Here is a 16,913-nt window from a genome sequence, read left to right as displayed (position 1 = left end):
TTCTAAAACCACCACTAGCATGCTCCACCAATTTCTTACATTCTTCAACTTCCTCAAACTTTTTTTCTTTGACTGGCATATTTCAGAAAGAACTGGAAGAAAGTTCTTCGATGTTGAAATAGTGTTAACCACAGCTCAGCTTGTTCTGTGGTATTGACAGATCGCAAAATTTATAACATACATAAGAATCACACCTGGAGTAATGAGGCAATACTTCATTTAAATCAAAATATGTAGAGAAGAAAGGAGTCTTATATTTGCCAGACATAAAACTATATTTTAATAGCATTCTATGTAAAAGGTCACTGATTATCACAAATAGTCCCCATGTAGAAGGAGATTCAGAAGTTAAAACTGATATGGTAGTTTTGAAGTCTGGGTATTTAAAAAAAAAAGTAAAAAGAAAAAATGGCATGGTTTCCTTTAACACGGTCAGAAAACAAAATCTTAATCCCATTTTTGTTTTTCATTCCAAAAACAATTATTTTTTTACTTAGTACATTCCTAGTCCTCTGAATGAAAGTGTTTGTTCTTTGTTGATCAAACTTATGCACTCTTATTTATTACAACAGAAAATTGTAAAGATCTAGAAAATATGTATCACTATCCCTGAAATATACACTGTAGCCCTTGTAAATATGCAATCACATAAAAATACATCAAACAAGAAAATCACCTTAAGTAAGCTTATCTTGCCACTTACTTGTATTATGATAGCTGATAAATACTGTAAGCCCAGGAGAAAATACTTCAGTCAGAGATCTGCAACACTCTTTCCATTACCTTGTTAATTGCAGACTCATACCTGTATGCCAGGGATGCCTGAGTGCCCTCTATATGCTACACATTCAGCTAAGTCTGTTAACTGTGTTCTCTCATTTAATTTTCTCAACAATCTTGTGGAATAGCTATTATTTTCCCAAGTTACTAGATGAGCTAAACAATAAAACCCAAAGTTTACACACTTACATATATCTGATAAGTTATGCCATTCTTTTCTGCTTTTCTATCATTTTTCAATTTCTGCTGCAGTTACCAAGGAAAATAGTTAAAGTAGCCAATAATGAATGTTTAAAACATTAAAAAATCATACCTTATATGTGCTAGAAACAGTAATTTCAACATACTAGGTGGACTTTTGGCAGTGTGTTCTTCCCATTACACTATTTGTAATCCAAATATTCATTTTGTGTTATTTTCCATGTCGGGCTGCCTTTGATTTTCCTAGATTGTTGTTGTTGTTGTTGTTGTTGTTGTTAGTAGAGGAAAATATACAGTGTCATTAATTCTGCTGCAAGTTCTCATGGGGTGGACCTTGTTAGGAGTACAGAATGATCTGATTCAATTTCACCCTGTTCTGTACAGTTTTCAATGTCTTGGGTGGATCCCACGTAGAACATGGATGAATAATAATAAGACTTCACATTTTTATAGAATCTTTGTTCTTGGTATGGTCAAGGGTGCTCATTCCAGAATGCGTCTGAATTTCTGATCATCTCTCAATTTTTCCTCTCGATATTTTGCCTCCCTGATCTTCATATTCCTTAAATGAAAATGGATATGTCTACAACTTTAAACTCTCCCCAGACTGAAGTGTGTCCTTTTGGGACAAGGCAGGTTCAGGTAGGCAGTACCTTTGAAGCTGGCCTAGGAGATAGGAGAAGATATTCAGCATGCTGCTCACACAATAATATTTATTTGCTCTGGGATAACTTTTTTAACCTGCCATGATTGCAACGAGGTAACTGTAATGCTACTGCAAAATAAAGTAAAAATCAGAAGAAATAACTTTTGATTCTAGTTTTGCTACTTTACTAGTATCAAGGCTTTGGGCAAGTCTTTGCTTCAGTTTCCAGAACAGTGAAATAAGGATATGAATGTCAATCTCTGCAAGCCCTTAAGTGGCTCAAACTAGATTCAATAAGTGAGAGTGCTTTGCAAGGGACTGTATGTGACATCTTGTTATTAATAGTCCATATATATGAATTCAATCGTTTTTAACACAATGAGCTTGATTACTCAACATAGATAGAAAACTCAGAGATCACAGAATATTTATAGATTCATTGCAGAGATAAGGAAATTGAAGATCCCACAGTTAAGTGATTTACCCAAGGTCACTATAGAGCAAGAAGCCAGAGCTCTCAGCTTGGAGGAGGAAATTTTCTGCTTTACAGATGGTGGCTTACAGAGACACAGCTGGCTCCCATTTGTAACATTTGTTTAATAAGGGCCTCCATTACCCTCACTGGACGCTTACTCTTTGCCAGGAACAGTAAATTTCCTAATGTCACCCAGATAGTAAGAATCAAATCCAGGGATGTAAACTCAAATCTGTCTGGCTCCAGAGCCTGAGCTCTTAACCACTGTGGTACTTAGTTAACCGCACACACACTCAGCCTCCCAGAAGAAAAGGCACAGGAGGGGCAAGGAACCCTGCCAGGATGAAATATGCTGAGACTTGTTAGGTTTTATGCCTGGAAAGCCAAATCAGTGGCTACCTGGCTCAAAGCTGTACATTTTGAAATACATGGAAACTGACAAGCAGTTAAGGCTTTAGGAAGCTCTGTAAGACAGAAAGGGAGCGATGCAGCTTCTAGTTACAGTTAGAATTGAATAGGCAATGTAAAATCCTAAATACCAAGATTTAGTAAATTGTATCATATAAAATAGATAAAAGTTGACTTTTTTTTGTCCTTTTCCTTTTTTTTTTAAAGAAACACCCATATTTGAATGGTATTTGAATTTTAAATTACCAAGGTACTTTGAACAAAACTGATACTTTAATGTGATAAAAGAGCTTATTTACTTCCAATGAGTAAGAAAATTATTGCCAATAGAATTACAGAATCCAGAAACAGAAATTTATTTGACAAAAGGATATGTTGAAGAGGGAAATGAGAAAGTAGATTTTAGTTAACTTTGTGTTGATGGAGGAGAATCTGAGCTTGAAGTTTGAATGGGCACTGAAAACTCTGCCCTCTTTCATGCTCATAGCACTAAATTACACGTCTGCATGCTCGTGCACGTTTCCCCAGGCCTCACCTCTATTCTGGAATGTGTACATATTAATAGAGTCTCTTTTTAGCATTGAATATGATAATATAGAAATATAGCACCATTTTAAGAGATAGCATACCAAACTCAGGCATTTCTTCTTCTGATACTTAGGACTGAAAAATTATTTATCTTTTGGGAGAGCAGTAAAAGGCCCTACACTGATTATTGACCAATTTCGTTCAGATTTTAAGTTGATTGAGAGTCACAAAAAAGTACTGATGAGCCCAATGGTCCGTGAGCCCCTCAAGGGCAAAGGCAATATCTTTGTGATCTTTGTTTTCCTAGCCCAATTCTTGGTATAGCAGATATCCAATAAAATTCTCCTTTTATTGAAATAAAATTTAATTCATGAATATATAATCTTCTTGGAAGTTCTATTCTAAAAAATGTTCAGTGATTTTTCATGTTTCAAAATATAAAATCTGATGAGTTACAAACTCATTAAAATGGACAACAAAGCACATCTATTTTGGTTCTTTCAATCTCTAGAAGGCTTGTTTGTAAATGACCCTCCAGATACAACAAAATACCTCTGTAATTCCAAATATAGGATGATGAACAGTGTAATTCATATTTTCCCTTTAAAAATAGTATTATATTTATTTTCTTCAAACTTTGATATCAAAGTAAATACTAAACTTCATACAGGAAAAACAGGGATTTATTTACATTTTAGGAATAAATTAGCCAAATATGATTTTTATTTCTTCTGTTAATCAATATAAAATAACTGGATAAAAATATCTCCCACACTCAATTACTCTACAAAAAATAATTGTTATCTCTAGTACTTAAAGAAGGGGGTATGCATTAAACTTGAAAGTATGAATAAATGTATTACCACTTCATTTGAGTATGTCATTTAACTCACATACTAAAATAGATATGATGAGAGTTAAAATAGCTACAGTTACTATGGTTATTAAAAAACTACATAAACAATACAGCCTTTAGCTATTATATTTGACTTTAAAATGTTTAATAATTGGCTTTAGTTCCAATGGACAAAACTAATTCTGTCAGTTTTTATTATAATTGCATACACTGGACATCAAAGTAAAGATTTAATCATTTAAGAGTTGTTGACAGTTTTTCATATTTTCCTTTGTGTATTTCTAACTTCAGCGCAAAGAAGAAAAAAGTTCTCAATGAAACAAAATCAAAAATTTTTTTTCATGAATAGACATTTCTGTGTTAAGGAAACTATAATATTTCAACAAACATGTCTGTTGAGTTTATTCTTACCTACTAATTGTTGGTCAGTTTGAAAAAAAGGCATTAAAATAAGATTACAAATTGGAATAGGAGGGAAGGGAAAAGGAGATATACCCGTGATAAAGACAGCAGTGGCTAATTACAAAACCTGGCCCAGGATTCCTGACAGCCAAAGAAAATATTTTTGGTATTTTGGAATAAAGCTCTCATGAAGCATTTATATAGGGAACATCAAATTCTAACAACACTTTCTATGTGTTAATACATGTAGGAATACTCAAATTATGAAAGCACTACACAGAGATGAAAGGATAATTAACTATTATGCATATATTACTGAATTGAGAATAAAGCTACAGTTCTGACTTTCAGCTGCCTGTTTTCATCAACAAAGTCTTGTGCATAAATAACATAACATATTTTCCGAGATTGGGCAGTTTCTATGAAATACACAGTCTGAAATAAGACTTTTATTAAAACTGAAATGTAACAACTCTGATCTTGTTATATAAAACCACAAACACACACGTGTACACAATCTAAGAAGACATAAAATAAACACTTCCTTTAGGTTGTCATGTGCAAAGGTGAAATGCACAGAAAGATATTAACCACCTTTTAAGTGTAATTTTTCAGTTTTAAATAAAGCTTTTCAAGTGGTACTTATAGTGGAATAAAAACATACTTAAAATAAGCATTTAAAAATGTTTTCATTATTCCAAATAGTTTACAAAAATTTTAGACAAACTCCAACCATTATGGCCCACTTTAACATGCCTATCTGCTTTTTATATAAGCACACAGGTATTTATTAAGCATGTAAACCTCCTTTCCATTTATTACTATCCAGGAGGAATCTGAAACCTAGATTATTATTCAGAGAGATATATAGCTAAGTGGACCTTCATTTAGCTTCATTCTACCCATTGATTTTGGTACTAACCCCATCAGGTAACCACGTGAAGAATAAGTCTTCTTTCTCTAGTAAGACAAACTCAGCTTCCATCTGTTCCATTTAAAATGGCCTACCAGCCCCTTTGAGTTGAAGTCTTTCCCTGAATCAAGTTCCTTTTAGGATTCTTCTGAGGAGGGAAGGCCTGAAGGTTTCCTTCATTCCTTTATTCAGTACACAAATACTGGTGGAGAGTCTCCTGTGTTCTGGGCTATGCTTTCAGGAGACAAAGGATAAGACGTGGTCCTTTAAGAGTAGGCCGGGCACTGTGGCTCACGCCTATAATCCCAGCACTTTGGGAGGCCGAGGCAGGCAGATCACAAGGTCAGGAGTTCAAGACCAGCCTGGCCAACATTGTAAAACCCCATCTCTACTAAAAATATAAAAAATTAGCCGGGCACTTGGCACATGCCTGTAGTCCCAGCTATTCGGGAGGCTGAGGCAGGAGAATCACTTGATCCCGGGTGGTGGAGGTTACAGTGAGCCAAGATCATGCCACTGCACTCCAGCCTGGGTGACAGCGAGACTCTGTCTCAAAAAAAAAAAAAGAGAATAAACCCCTCCAACTCTGCATTGTGTAAATGAATAACTGAAACAAAGTGTCATGGGGCCTTGCCCTACCTAACAGAACCTACTGGGGGCCAAGAAAGGGAAGGGCTACTTCTATTTCTGCAATGAGGGAAGTATTCCTGAGGGGATAATACCTATGCTTAGGCACTTAAAATGATCGGCTGGGTGGTGAAATGAGGGGGAGATTCCCAAACGGGGAAATTGAGCGCAATCTTGGAAACGTGGGCAATTTTGAAACAGCTCTGCATAACTAGAAAGATTGGAAAACAGCAGTTTTCTCCTGTTATGTGAAAAGATTTATAGCAGCCAGGCATGGTGGCTTACGCCTGTAATTCCAGCACTTTGGGAGGCTGAGGTGGGCAGATCACCTGAGGCCAGGAGTTCGAGACCAGCCTGGCCAACATGGTGAAACCTTGTCTCTACTAAAAATATAAAAATTAGCCAGGCGTGGTGGCGGTCACCTGTAATCCCAGCTACTCGGGAGGCTGAGGCAGGAGAATCACTTGAACCCCAGAGATGGAGGTTGCAGTGAGCTGAGATCGCATCACTGCACTCCAGCCTGGGCAACAGGAACAAGACTCCTTCTCCGAAAAAAAAAAAAAAAAAAAAAGATTTATAGCAAATCTGTGATTATTATTTTGCTAATCACTGGCTACAGTGAGGATAGCTTAGTACCATTATGTGAAGACCACCAAGCTTGGTGGTGCTCTTAAGTGGTTTTGCCCAACATGAGCTTATTTCTTGCTTATGTGGATTCTGTTGTAGGTCCTGGGACTCTCCAGGGCAGCTGTGCTCTGGGTAATAGTTTAGCATTCCAGTCTTGTGTCACCTTCATTTTAATACATGCTTTCATGATTGCAGTAGCAAAGGAAGGGAACATAGAGACTCAAACACTGGCCTAAGTAATTTCACCAGGAAATAAAGCATTTCATGTCTGTTCACATTTCCACTTATCAAAGTCACAGGGTCATACCTAATTTCGATGGGGTGGAGCATATAGTTCTCCCTAGGACCAGAAGGAGGACAGCAAAAAGTGGTAGGCACTGAAAATGCCTTCAGCAGTTACGAAATGTTATGAATGTTTTATGACTAAGATTAGCCTAATCTTACTAGTATTAGGGTCCATAATATTACTAGTATGTCATAAATTAAGGCTGAAACTAATTAAAGATTTAATCTTGTCTTGTGATTGAAAGTTATGGACTTTCAAGTAGTTTCACTGTTACTCAATACTTGCATCATTGTCTGTGCAAGCAACTGTAAAAGCTTTCACAGCTCCGTATTCAGAAGCATAAATGATTCATGAAATTGTTTAACCAGAGTTATTGTTTAAAGACTAAAACCCAGAGGTATTTAAATAAATTGCTTTACTCTTAGTTAAAATCTCTAAAAGCAACTTTTTCTAATATGGTTCCAGTATTGTAATCCAAATGAGCCATGTGTTTTTTTCTTCTCATATTTAAGATGCACTGAAAGGACATTATGCATTGCAAGAAATAAATACCAATGCCTGCATGTGGTAGACAAATGGCACATTGCTAGGCATTTAGTTCAGCAATCTTTTTTGTTGCTGCAATGGATAACCAACTAAAGGAGCATTAATATCAATTTAATTGTAATACCTGCCAAATGTTATTCTATCAGTGGCTAACACAGGTTTATTACTTGATGTTAGTGCTACAACAGAAGTCCCCTGCAGGATGTTCCTTCCTGTAAGATCTCTCCATCAGTTTAATCCAAATATGTTTTTAAAACTGTAATTTTAAATTCATTTCTTAATGTCACGTTGTTTTCTGAAAACACATTTTTGGGCCCATCAGAATGGCGCGCATCTTAAAACAATTGGCGCTTATGAAAAATATAAAATATGTAAATATATTAGGGTGGTGCAAAAGTAATTGCGGTTTTGTCATTACTTATAAAAAAAAAAAAAGGCAAAAACCGCAGTTACTTTTGCACCAACCTAGTACCTGTCTGTCAGGTGTAAAGAATCATCTAAAGGGCATGCACGTGGATACTAAAACGTACAAACAAGCACACAGCTGTGTCTGATTCCTTTACCCTTGTAAAACTTCCAATAAGTGAATACAATCTATTATTTAATTCTTAGTTTATAGACTGTCATTAGACATACTGTTGTCCAGTTCTCATGTCAGAGCTGTTATAGGCTTTTACAAAAAATGCCTCTGAAGACAGGGCAAGCTTAAACCTGCCACCAATTAGAAAGATCTGTCACAGGTGCGCTTTTAAAAGAATGGCAATCTTAAAGGTCAAGTTAAAAACACAAATTAAAAAAAACGATCCTGGACGTCGAGGGTCGGACTCTAGGGAGGGCAAGCTGCAGGCCCCACTCTGCGAGTTTCTGTCCGCATTCCGCGGAGGCCCCAATCCTCCCCGCGTATCCTGGCAAGGCAGGTAACCTCCCTTCCCCCGCACCTGTCCGGCCCGGGCGCACCAGCCTTCCCGAAGCGCAGCCCTAGCGGTGGGAATGGGAACACCTCGTCTGGGAGCTTTCTTTCGGTTCAGCTTCCCCAGCCGGACCCCAAAGACCCGAAGCCCTGGGGGAAGGAAATTCCAACTCGCTCCCGGCCCACCCCCGCCCCGTTTCTCTCTCCGGCTCGCTGCTTCCCTCGCTCCAATGCCGCCGAGCTGGTCCCCACTTATGTGCGGCCGTGCTGCAGAGGCGGCGGCGAGCTCCCGGACTCCGGGCAGGGAAATGGGGCAGGGTGAGTGAGAGAGCGGGCTCCAGCGAGGCCCCCAGCGCCCAGCCAGCGCCCGCACCCCGCCCGCGGGACAGGGGAGGCGCTGAGTCGGCCCTGCCCGCGCTGGGCTGAGCCTCGCAGGGGTTGCCGCTTCTCCATTCAAGTCCTGGCTTGAGAGCCGAGCGGCAAGAGCGCGGGCCGGGGAAGGGAAGAGGAGAGGAAGCCGCGAGGGAGAACAGGCGAGCTACTGTCTCCTTTGGAAAAGAACGTAGGAGCCTTGGGTGGGAAAAGAGAGGTCAGCCCTCCCAACTTCTCTTAGGGAAAAGTTTTCCTAGGGCGTTTTGTTTGTGCAAACTCGGCCGGAGGAGCCTGGGAGTGCGCTGCCGGCGTGGCAGCGGTGCCCGTGCGCCCGGCCCCGCTCCTCCTCCTCTTCCAGCCCCGGCAGCTCCTCTCCCTCCGAGAGGCGCCAAATGGCTACCCAGTAAACCCCACGGGGCGGGGGCTGCAGCGCCGCCGCCTCCTCCGCCGTGCTCTGGGGGCGGCGGCGCCCGCGGGCTGGGAGCCGGGGCCCGCAGGTGGAAGCGCACCCGGGAGGCGGGCCGGCCGGGGCTGGGGCGGCTCGGGCGGGCTCTTGACGCTCAGCCAGCTTCGCTCCGGCCTCGGGAAGGCGCGCGTCCCGCCCTGACCCGCCGGCCTCTCCCACCCCAGCAGTGACGCGCCGCCTGGGAGCTGGAGCCCGCGCAGCGCCCCGCAGGGCGATGGACGGCCGAACCCCGCGCCCGCAGGACGTCCCAGCCGGGTAAGCCCAGAGCGCCGCGCCGCCTCTCACCGGGGAGGGCGAGGCCGGCGAGGACAGCGAGGCCTCGGCCGTTTCACCTGGCTGGCAACTCGCTGCCCTGCCGGCGGCCTGACTCACTGACTCTCCTCCACGCGGCCGGGGAGGCTGCTTCCTCCCGGCCTTCTCGGAGGCCGCCCGGGCGGAGGGCTCGGGTCGTTTTTGGTTGCCTTCCTACCGGGGCTGCCCTGGGTTGCTGAAGGCCAGCTGAATGCCAGGAATTGGGTGAGGAGTCCGGGAGCAAAAATTGTAACAAAGGGACCCTTGTTTGGGCTCTGGGGGAGCGGTGGACGATACCTGTAAGTGAGCTCCAGGGGAGGGAGGGCAAAAGTTTCCTTGGTCATGGGCTGAGGCCCAGGCAGGTGAGCAATGTCAAGGTGACTGTAAGGAGTGGGCTTTCTGCAGGCGGGTGGAGGGCGACAGGAGGGTGTGCCAGCTGTCAGCCCGCATGACAGTTCCGGGAGCGAGCGGGGTGCGCGCCTCTGATTGGGGGTGTGTGTGCCTGTGGCCAATTGCTGGTTCCAAAACCCAGCGCAAATCAGATTGCAAACAACTCTACTTTTCTTTTTATCCTCACATGTTTGAGAAGAGAGGAAGGGGGCTGTCACATGGTGAGTTAATATTAAATGAGGCATGTCTTCCTGCCAGATACGCTAATAGTTACCTTGCTAAGCGTTTGAGTAAACAGTAATGAGAACAGGTAGTTCTGCAAGAGATGAAGAAAACCTGAAAATAGTTTCTCGGTAAATAGTTCAGGAGTAACCTGGATGCTAGTTGAGTTTCTCAAGTGGGAAACTCGTTTGATGTAGTACAAGTTTTTTCCCCCCAGCATAAGTGTTCCTCCAACATAGTTTATTTTCTTAGTTAATCTGAATGCAGAAATGCCCTAATGAGAATACGAGCATTCCAGAAATAGAAACGTTAAGGAAAAATCGACGTTGTCACTAATGAATGAGACTTGTACAGTTTTCCTGATTTAAGAGTGTAGAAGTCATTTTTCCCTGGAACATGACAGGCGTTTCCTTAGAAGCAAGTCACAGCATGTTTATTCATCAGAGACCATGCGAACATTGGCAGCTGTCTAGAGGAAACATGGAAAAGTCTCAAAGCAACATGACTAATCTAAAAGATATTTAGTATAATTTTTACATAGAGGAAACATGTAGTGTATTATTTCGTTTTGCTCAAATTAACTTTCTCCTTTCTGCAAATATTACTCTCACTGTTGATTTTCATTTCTTTTCTTTCCCCAGGTTCTTCATTGCTTAAATATTTTCATATATCCTGACATATATTCTCACATTAGGATGAGTAAAGAAATATATCGGTAGAAAGATATTGAGCATACAAGCAAGGTTCCTAAGTGGAGCTGCAAAATTATGTGAATTGACGATGAGACAGCTGTCAGGATGCCGAAATGTATTCAGGGATTGCAAAATGAGATAGAATTAAATTGGATTTGGAAATGGATTAGGTTAAGGTACTTTAAAAAACAAAAAAGAAAGAAAAACATACCTGCTTTCACAAAATACACCCATGGGTGTTCAGAACTCACTGGGGACTTTTAAGTAAAATAGGTGAGGTCAGATGGCTCTGTGTTGAAGAAACAGAAGAACACTTTTTGCTGGCAAGCATAACTGTAGTAAGAACCTTCAGACTTTACTCTTGATATTTTATTTTAATGTAGAGACAAGGTCTTGCTATGTTGCCTAGGCTGATCCGAAACCCCAGGCTTCAAGCAATCCTCTCACCTTGGCTTCCCAAAGTGTTGGGTTTACCAGTATGAGCCAGTGCGCCCAGCCACTTTTGAGAATTTAAAGGTTAAACTGATAAGTTCTTTGCTTAAAAAGAAAGTACAAAAGAGCCTTATCTAATTTGTCAAGCATTTGTAAAGGACTTTTGCTGTCCCCTTTTCAAATTTAAGTGGGGAAAATCTGTCAACACCTTATCTAAAATAACACAGTAGTAGTTCTATCATTTTACCTTACATTATTCTACTCAGAGAAGTTATCATTACCTGAAAAATATCAACATGAAAAAATTACCTCTCTACTTCATTTGTCTTATTTCACTTGTCTAACTTGTCCTTTGGCATATTCCGAATGCCTGTCATATAAGATTTGTTGAATATTTAATATTCAGTATTGCTTCTCTTCTTTCTCAAAAACTCAAAATATAAAAGGTTTAAACTGGGGGAAAAATATCTAGATAAGGGTATTTGGGAGGTGGCAGGCAGAAATCTTAATATGTTATAATTGTTAGGTTTTGGAGATAAATTTCTTGCTATAAAACTGACTAATTATATCATAACTCATTACTTTAATAGACAATGAAGCCTAGTTTAGTCTTTATCCTTGGATATTACTGTTGGAAAGAATTCCTCTGTAATTTTCCAAGTTTTACATTGTTGTTACATGTCATTTTAACATAGCACCAAGTTTTGTTCTCCACATTTTATAAATGAGAATCTGAAGCTCAGAAACACTGAGTGTGTTGAAGTCCCAGCAAATTAGTAGTAAAACCAGAAGAAAAACTCCCAAGTGCCTAGTTCATTTTGTTAATTGCTTTTAATCTTTTCTTGACCATGGTATGATATAACATACCATGACGTTATACATTTTAACGGATAACTTATATTTAACCATTAACTCTGTAATATTTTAATACATTTCAGGAAAAATGTAGTTGATATTGTTATCTTCACTTTTATTAATTCTTTGATAAATTAGCCCATTCAGGGAATGAGTATTTTAGGAAAATAAAATTGTTTTATGGCCTCTCAGCTGCTGCTTTTTCTTTGAAACATTCTAAATAATAATTGTAACATCAAAAGGGATAGTTTGAAGTTTGGTGCCTTCACACATTTAACTCGCATTTAGCATTCTACGACATTGTGAATTATATGGGTTGGGTGTCATTTTCTTTTCAGTGGAAGCAACGGTGCGCAGAAATAGTGGCTGCCGTAGGGTCTGTGCTGGTGAAGTCCCTGCCTTAAAAGGGTCTGATCCCGTGGTCATCTTGAATGTCTTTCATTTTGGCCTCTACTGTACTGCTTTAATCCCTTACCATTCTAGATTAGATCCCTTTCTTTTGAGACAGGCTGGAGTCTTGCTATGTTGCCCAGGCTGACCTTGACCTCTTGGGCCCAAGTGATCCTCCCACCTCAGCCTCCTGCATGGCTGAGACTACAGTCACAAGCCACTGGGCCTGGCTTTAGATCACTTTCTTAGTATCATGCAGAAGTATCCACTTTATATTTGTTGTTCTGTATCTTATGGGCTTCTTTTTGGAATTCATTATGAGGTTAAGAGTTTAGATATCAAAAGACATTGAGTCACAACAGTTTCGGTTTTCCTTCGAGAAAAAAGTTTGCATGCAACTTTATATATATTCAAATGTAATATGTACATTCATATATAATATATTTACATATTTTATGTATACTATACATATACATACATATATACTCCTATCTAATTCATGTATATATGTTTTCATATGTATGTGAAAGTTGACTAGTTTAACTTACATAGTGATCTAGATGAAAAATGATAAATCATTTTTATATTTGTTTCTATGAAGTGGAAATCCTAGGTTGGTTTGCGTTTTTTTTTTGCAGAGAGCAAAAATGTTGGAGACACTGTTTGGAAAATTGAAATGCTGCATTGGAGAAGAGAGTGATAGTCAAAAGTGATTTCCTTCTCTAATGTGGATATCCAATTAGTAAATTTATTTAAGTTTTCTATATTAGTACTTAGTAAAGTGACATTAATCACTTAGAAAAAGCAACATGATTGCTGACATCAACTTGGGTGCTTATCTTTGGAACTAGTGCTTATGTTCTTTACTTGCCCAGATATGCTTTAAAAAAAAAATCCTTCGAAATTTAAATGTCAAAAGCTTAATTGACCTTGCTCTGAGGGATCTTAATATTTTGATTCTGAAGCACATTTTCAGGAATGTACAGAGGGGACAAAAGCTCTCTTTATCATTTTGCAGCTTTGGAGCTATGGAGTTAATTGAAGGCATACGAAAAATTAAAGAATGATTTAACAGCTGCTTTCTTAAGCTTTTGTTGAGGAGCGTTATTGGTTCTAAAGTTTCACTGATTGTATGAACTGAGTTCTTGAATACTTGAAGTTGAGTGACTTCTCTGAGGTTTCAACATGGGAGTCATCTGGGGTACTTTCACACGAATTCTTGGGCTCTCATGCCCCCACCCATTCTGATTTTAATTCTCTTGGTCTGGGACCAGGGGATGGCTAGTTTTAAAATGCTGCTCAGGTGATTGTAGTGTGTGACCAGATTTGAGAATCATTGATTAAGTAGATATCAATAGCTGACATGGAGCTGATGCAAAAAAGAGAATAGAGGCTGTTACTAATCATTTATAGGGAACTCAAGATTGTAACTTTAGCATTATTTTGCCTTTTGAAAGATTCCATGTAGCTGCTTTGCAATATTATTTTTAAAGCTTTTGCTACTTCTTTTTGAATAAGTATATTAACTTCATTTTACAATGAATGAAACTGAGGATCAGAGAGCTTAATTAACACATTGAAGGTCATACAACTCTAAGGAATGGAAGAGTATTAGAAACAAGCTCTGATTCCAAACCTATGCTTTTCATAGTGCTATGTTTGCTACCATGGATTATACTGAATGGCTAAAAATGATTTTTATTTAAAGTGGCCTTATAAAAGCATTATCTTGATTCTTTTTAAAATTATGTTTACATTTTATATTTTAAAACTATAAATTTCAATGCATATAAAATGTCTAGCATTTAAAAGGAGATTAATTATTTGGCTTATGTCTTCAAAGTAATGTGTAACATATTCCTGTGTATGGTATGATGTAATTTAACTCATAGTAAACTGGCAGTTTTTTTCATCATATGACAAAGTCTATACTTATTTTTTGATATTAGGCAGCTATTAAATGTGTAACAATATTTCAAAAGTAGGATTTTTGATTACTGAATAACAAAAATGAAATTATTTATTAAAAATGCTATACTTGCCCTTCAAAATCAATTACCTCTACATGAGTTAGAGGATATTGAATAACAATATTATGACCTTATATTTGTACTGAAACGCCAGATGTGTTAATATAATAATAAATGCCAAACTTCATGTTATTAAGACAACTACTTTTAATTAATCAGTCAAAAACTCCTGAACTCTTACTTTATATAAAACATATTTTTCTAGGTACTGGGAAATAGGCTTCTAATCTTAAGAACTTCACTACAGAAATTATATGTATCTGTAGGAATAAAATGAACATGATGTTAGTGTATAAATGGTACTTTGTTACTGGCTTAAAACATTATGTCTATGCTTAGAATTTAAAATGCAACAGCCTAACTTATGGGTCAGCAAACTATGTCCTGAAAGTCAAAACAGCCCTCTACCTGCTTTTTTATCCCCCTTTTTCTCCATTGTGGTAAAATATGCATAGCATAAAATTTACCATCTTAGCCATTTTTAACCGCATGGTTCAGTGGTGTTAAGCACATTCATATTGTTGAACCATCACCACCTTCCATCATTATAACTCCTTCCGTCTGGCAAAACTGAAACCCTATACCCATTAAACAATAACTTCCCCATTCCACTTTCTCCAGCCCCTGAAAACCACCATTCTACTTTGTCTCTATGATTTTGACTACTCTAGGTACCTCTTACAAGTGAGATCAAAGTCTGTCTTTTTTTGACTGGCTTATTTCACATAATGTCATACATGTTGTAGTATATATCAGTACTTTATTTCTTTTTATAGCTGAATAATATTCCATTGTATGTATAGATCACATTTTGCTTATCTATTCATCCATCAGTGGATACTTGGGTTGTGTTCACATTTTAGTTATTGTGAATAGTGCTGTTGCTATGAACATGGGTGTACAAATACCTCTTGAAGACCCTACTTTCAGTTCTTTTGGGTGTGTTGTTAGAAATAGAAAGTCTGGATCATGTAGCAGTTTTATTTATTAATTTTTTTGAGGAACTGCCATACTGTTTTTTGTTTGTTCGTTTTTTTGTTTTGTTTTGTTTTTTACAGTGGTTGTACCATTTTACATTCACCAAAAGTACATGAGGTTCCAATTCTCTTCACCAACTTTTATGTTATAGAGCCCCCCTTCCCTGTAGCAGCTATCCTAATGGGTATGTGGTAGTATCTCATTGCATGTTTGATTCCTGTTTCCCTAATGTGTAGTGATTTTGAATACCTTTTCATTGGCCATTTGTAAATCATCTTTGGAGAGATATCTGTTCAAGTCCTTTGTTTTTCAATCTGTTTTAATTCTGTATATATTCTGGATGTTAATCTGTTATCCTCCACCTGTATTTATAGAGTTTTACTGGCAAACAGTCACCCATGTTCATTTGCATATTATCCTCCAACCGCTTTCACATTATAGTTGAGTAGTCCAGATAAAGACCATATGGCCTGCAAAGCTAAAAATATTTGCCCTCTGGCTCTACACAAAGTTTGCTGACCCACTGGCCTAATTTATAAGATCAGTAAATAAACTGGTAATTGTTTAATTAAAAATTTATTGCATACAGGAGACTTCTAAGTATTAACTGAAATGTCAGTTAAAAAAATTATTATCTGTATGGAGTGAAATATATCTTATACTAGGGGATTTTGCAGAATGGAGATTGGTGATTGATTCCTTTTTCAAGTAAAGACTAGACTTGGCTGTTGGCAAACATTTTAGACTTTTAACATTTATAAGATATTAGAATATATTTTAAAGAGAATTCCAGACTTCTGTGCCAGAGAAACTTTAGAAAAAATGACTGATATAATTAAGAAGATATTTAGAAACGAATGTGCCTAGGAGGAAATGGACCAAAGGTGGAAGGAGTTCTTATCCAGTCTAAAAGTCTAAAAGTCAAAAATGTCTTTATAATTTCCAGCAAGTATTTTTGTTGTTGTTGTTCAAGATACTCATATACTCAAGCTTTTGGTGTTCTAATATTAGTATGATAGTTGTTATGAGACTTTTTAAAATAACTTTGCTGTGCTAAATTTTTTCCCTCATCTGCTACAGTAAAAACAAACTAAAAGTATGAGAGAAAGAAGTTTCCCATGACTATTTATAAAAGGCCAAATGTCTTCAGTTTTGAATACAAACTTCATATCTGAGGAATGAATCCTTTGGAAAAGATTCTCAAAGATTGGCTAGTCTTTAGAAAAATGATAGAGTGAGCATGGGTAATTTATTTCATTTAATTTAAGTTCACTGTACTGTTTATAAATTTAAATATTTTAAAACTGTTTACTTTAGATGTAAGAAATCTGTGGAGTTGAATTTTGGAGCATTTTGGCGAAGTGCTTTAATTGGAATTGTCGGCCGGGTGCGGTGGCTCACGCCTGTAATCCCAGCACTTTGGGAGGCCGAGGCGGTTGGATCATGAGGTCAGGAGATCGAGACCATCCTGGCTAACACTGTGAAACCCCGTCTCTACTAAAAATACAAAAAATTAGCTGGGCGTGGTGGCGGGCGCCTGTAATCCCAGCTACTCGGGAGGCTGAGGCAGGAGAATGGCGTGAACCCCGG

The 16,913-nt window shown here is 38.6% G+C and overlaps 1 protein-coding gene and 1 long non-coding RNA gene across 30 annotated transcripts in view; one reads left to right on the top strand and one right to left on the bottom strand.

Moving 5' to 3' along the window:
- LOC104005243 (uncharacterized) overlaps positions 1–9,860 on the bottom strand; it is a 287,414-nt gene extending 277,554 nt beyond the window's left edge. For all 5 annotated transcript variants that reach the window (XR_010150118.1, XR_678463.4, XR_008546636.1 and 2 more), the window contains exons 1-2: positions 9,632–9,860; positions 1,094–1,647 (exon numbers count right to left, since the gene is read on the bottom strand). This is a non-coding gene — a long non-coding RNA (uncharacterized LOC104005243). The remainder of the gene's footprint in view (positions 1–1,093; positions 1,648–9,631) is intronic.
- Positions 8,268–16,913, top strand: part of COBLL1 (cordon-bleu WH2 repeat protein like 1) — a 213,727-nt gene continuing 205,081 nt past the window's right edge. For 17 of the 25 annotated variants that reach the window (XR_008546620.1, XR_008546619.1, XM_063791276.1 and 14 more), the window contains exons 1-2: positions 8,268–8,523; positions 9,208–9,298. Coding sequence is in view for 21 of the 25 variants with exons in the window: in XM_063791276.1 (XP_063647346.1) it covers positions 8,286–8,523; positions 9,208–9,298 (329 nt within the window). In the remaining 4 variants the exon portion in view is untranslated. Of the gene's footprint in view, positions 8,795–9,035; positions 9,299–16,913 lie in introns of those variants that run through there. The other 8 variants (XM_063791282.1, XM_054679085.2, XM_054679088.2 and 5 more) reach the window with 6 other exon arrangements.

Source organism: Pan troglodytes, chromosome 13 (genome assembly GCF_028858775.2).
Source record: "Pan troglodytes isolate AG18354 chromosome 13, NHGRI_mPanTro3-v2.0_pri, whole genome shotgun sequence".
Classification (NCBI taxonomy): Eukaryota; Metazoa; Chordata; class Mammalia; order Primates; family Hominidae; genus Pan; species Pan troglodytes.
The sequence above is the reverse complement of the archived record's forward strand: the minus strand, read 5'-3'. Positions and strand labels throughout refer to the sequence as shown.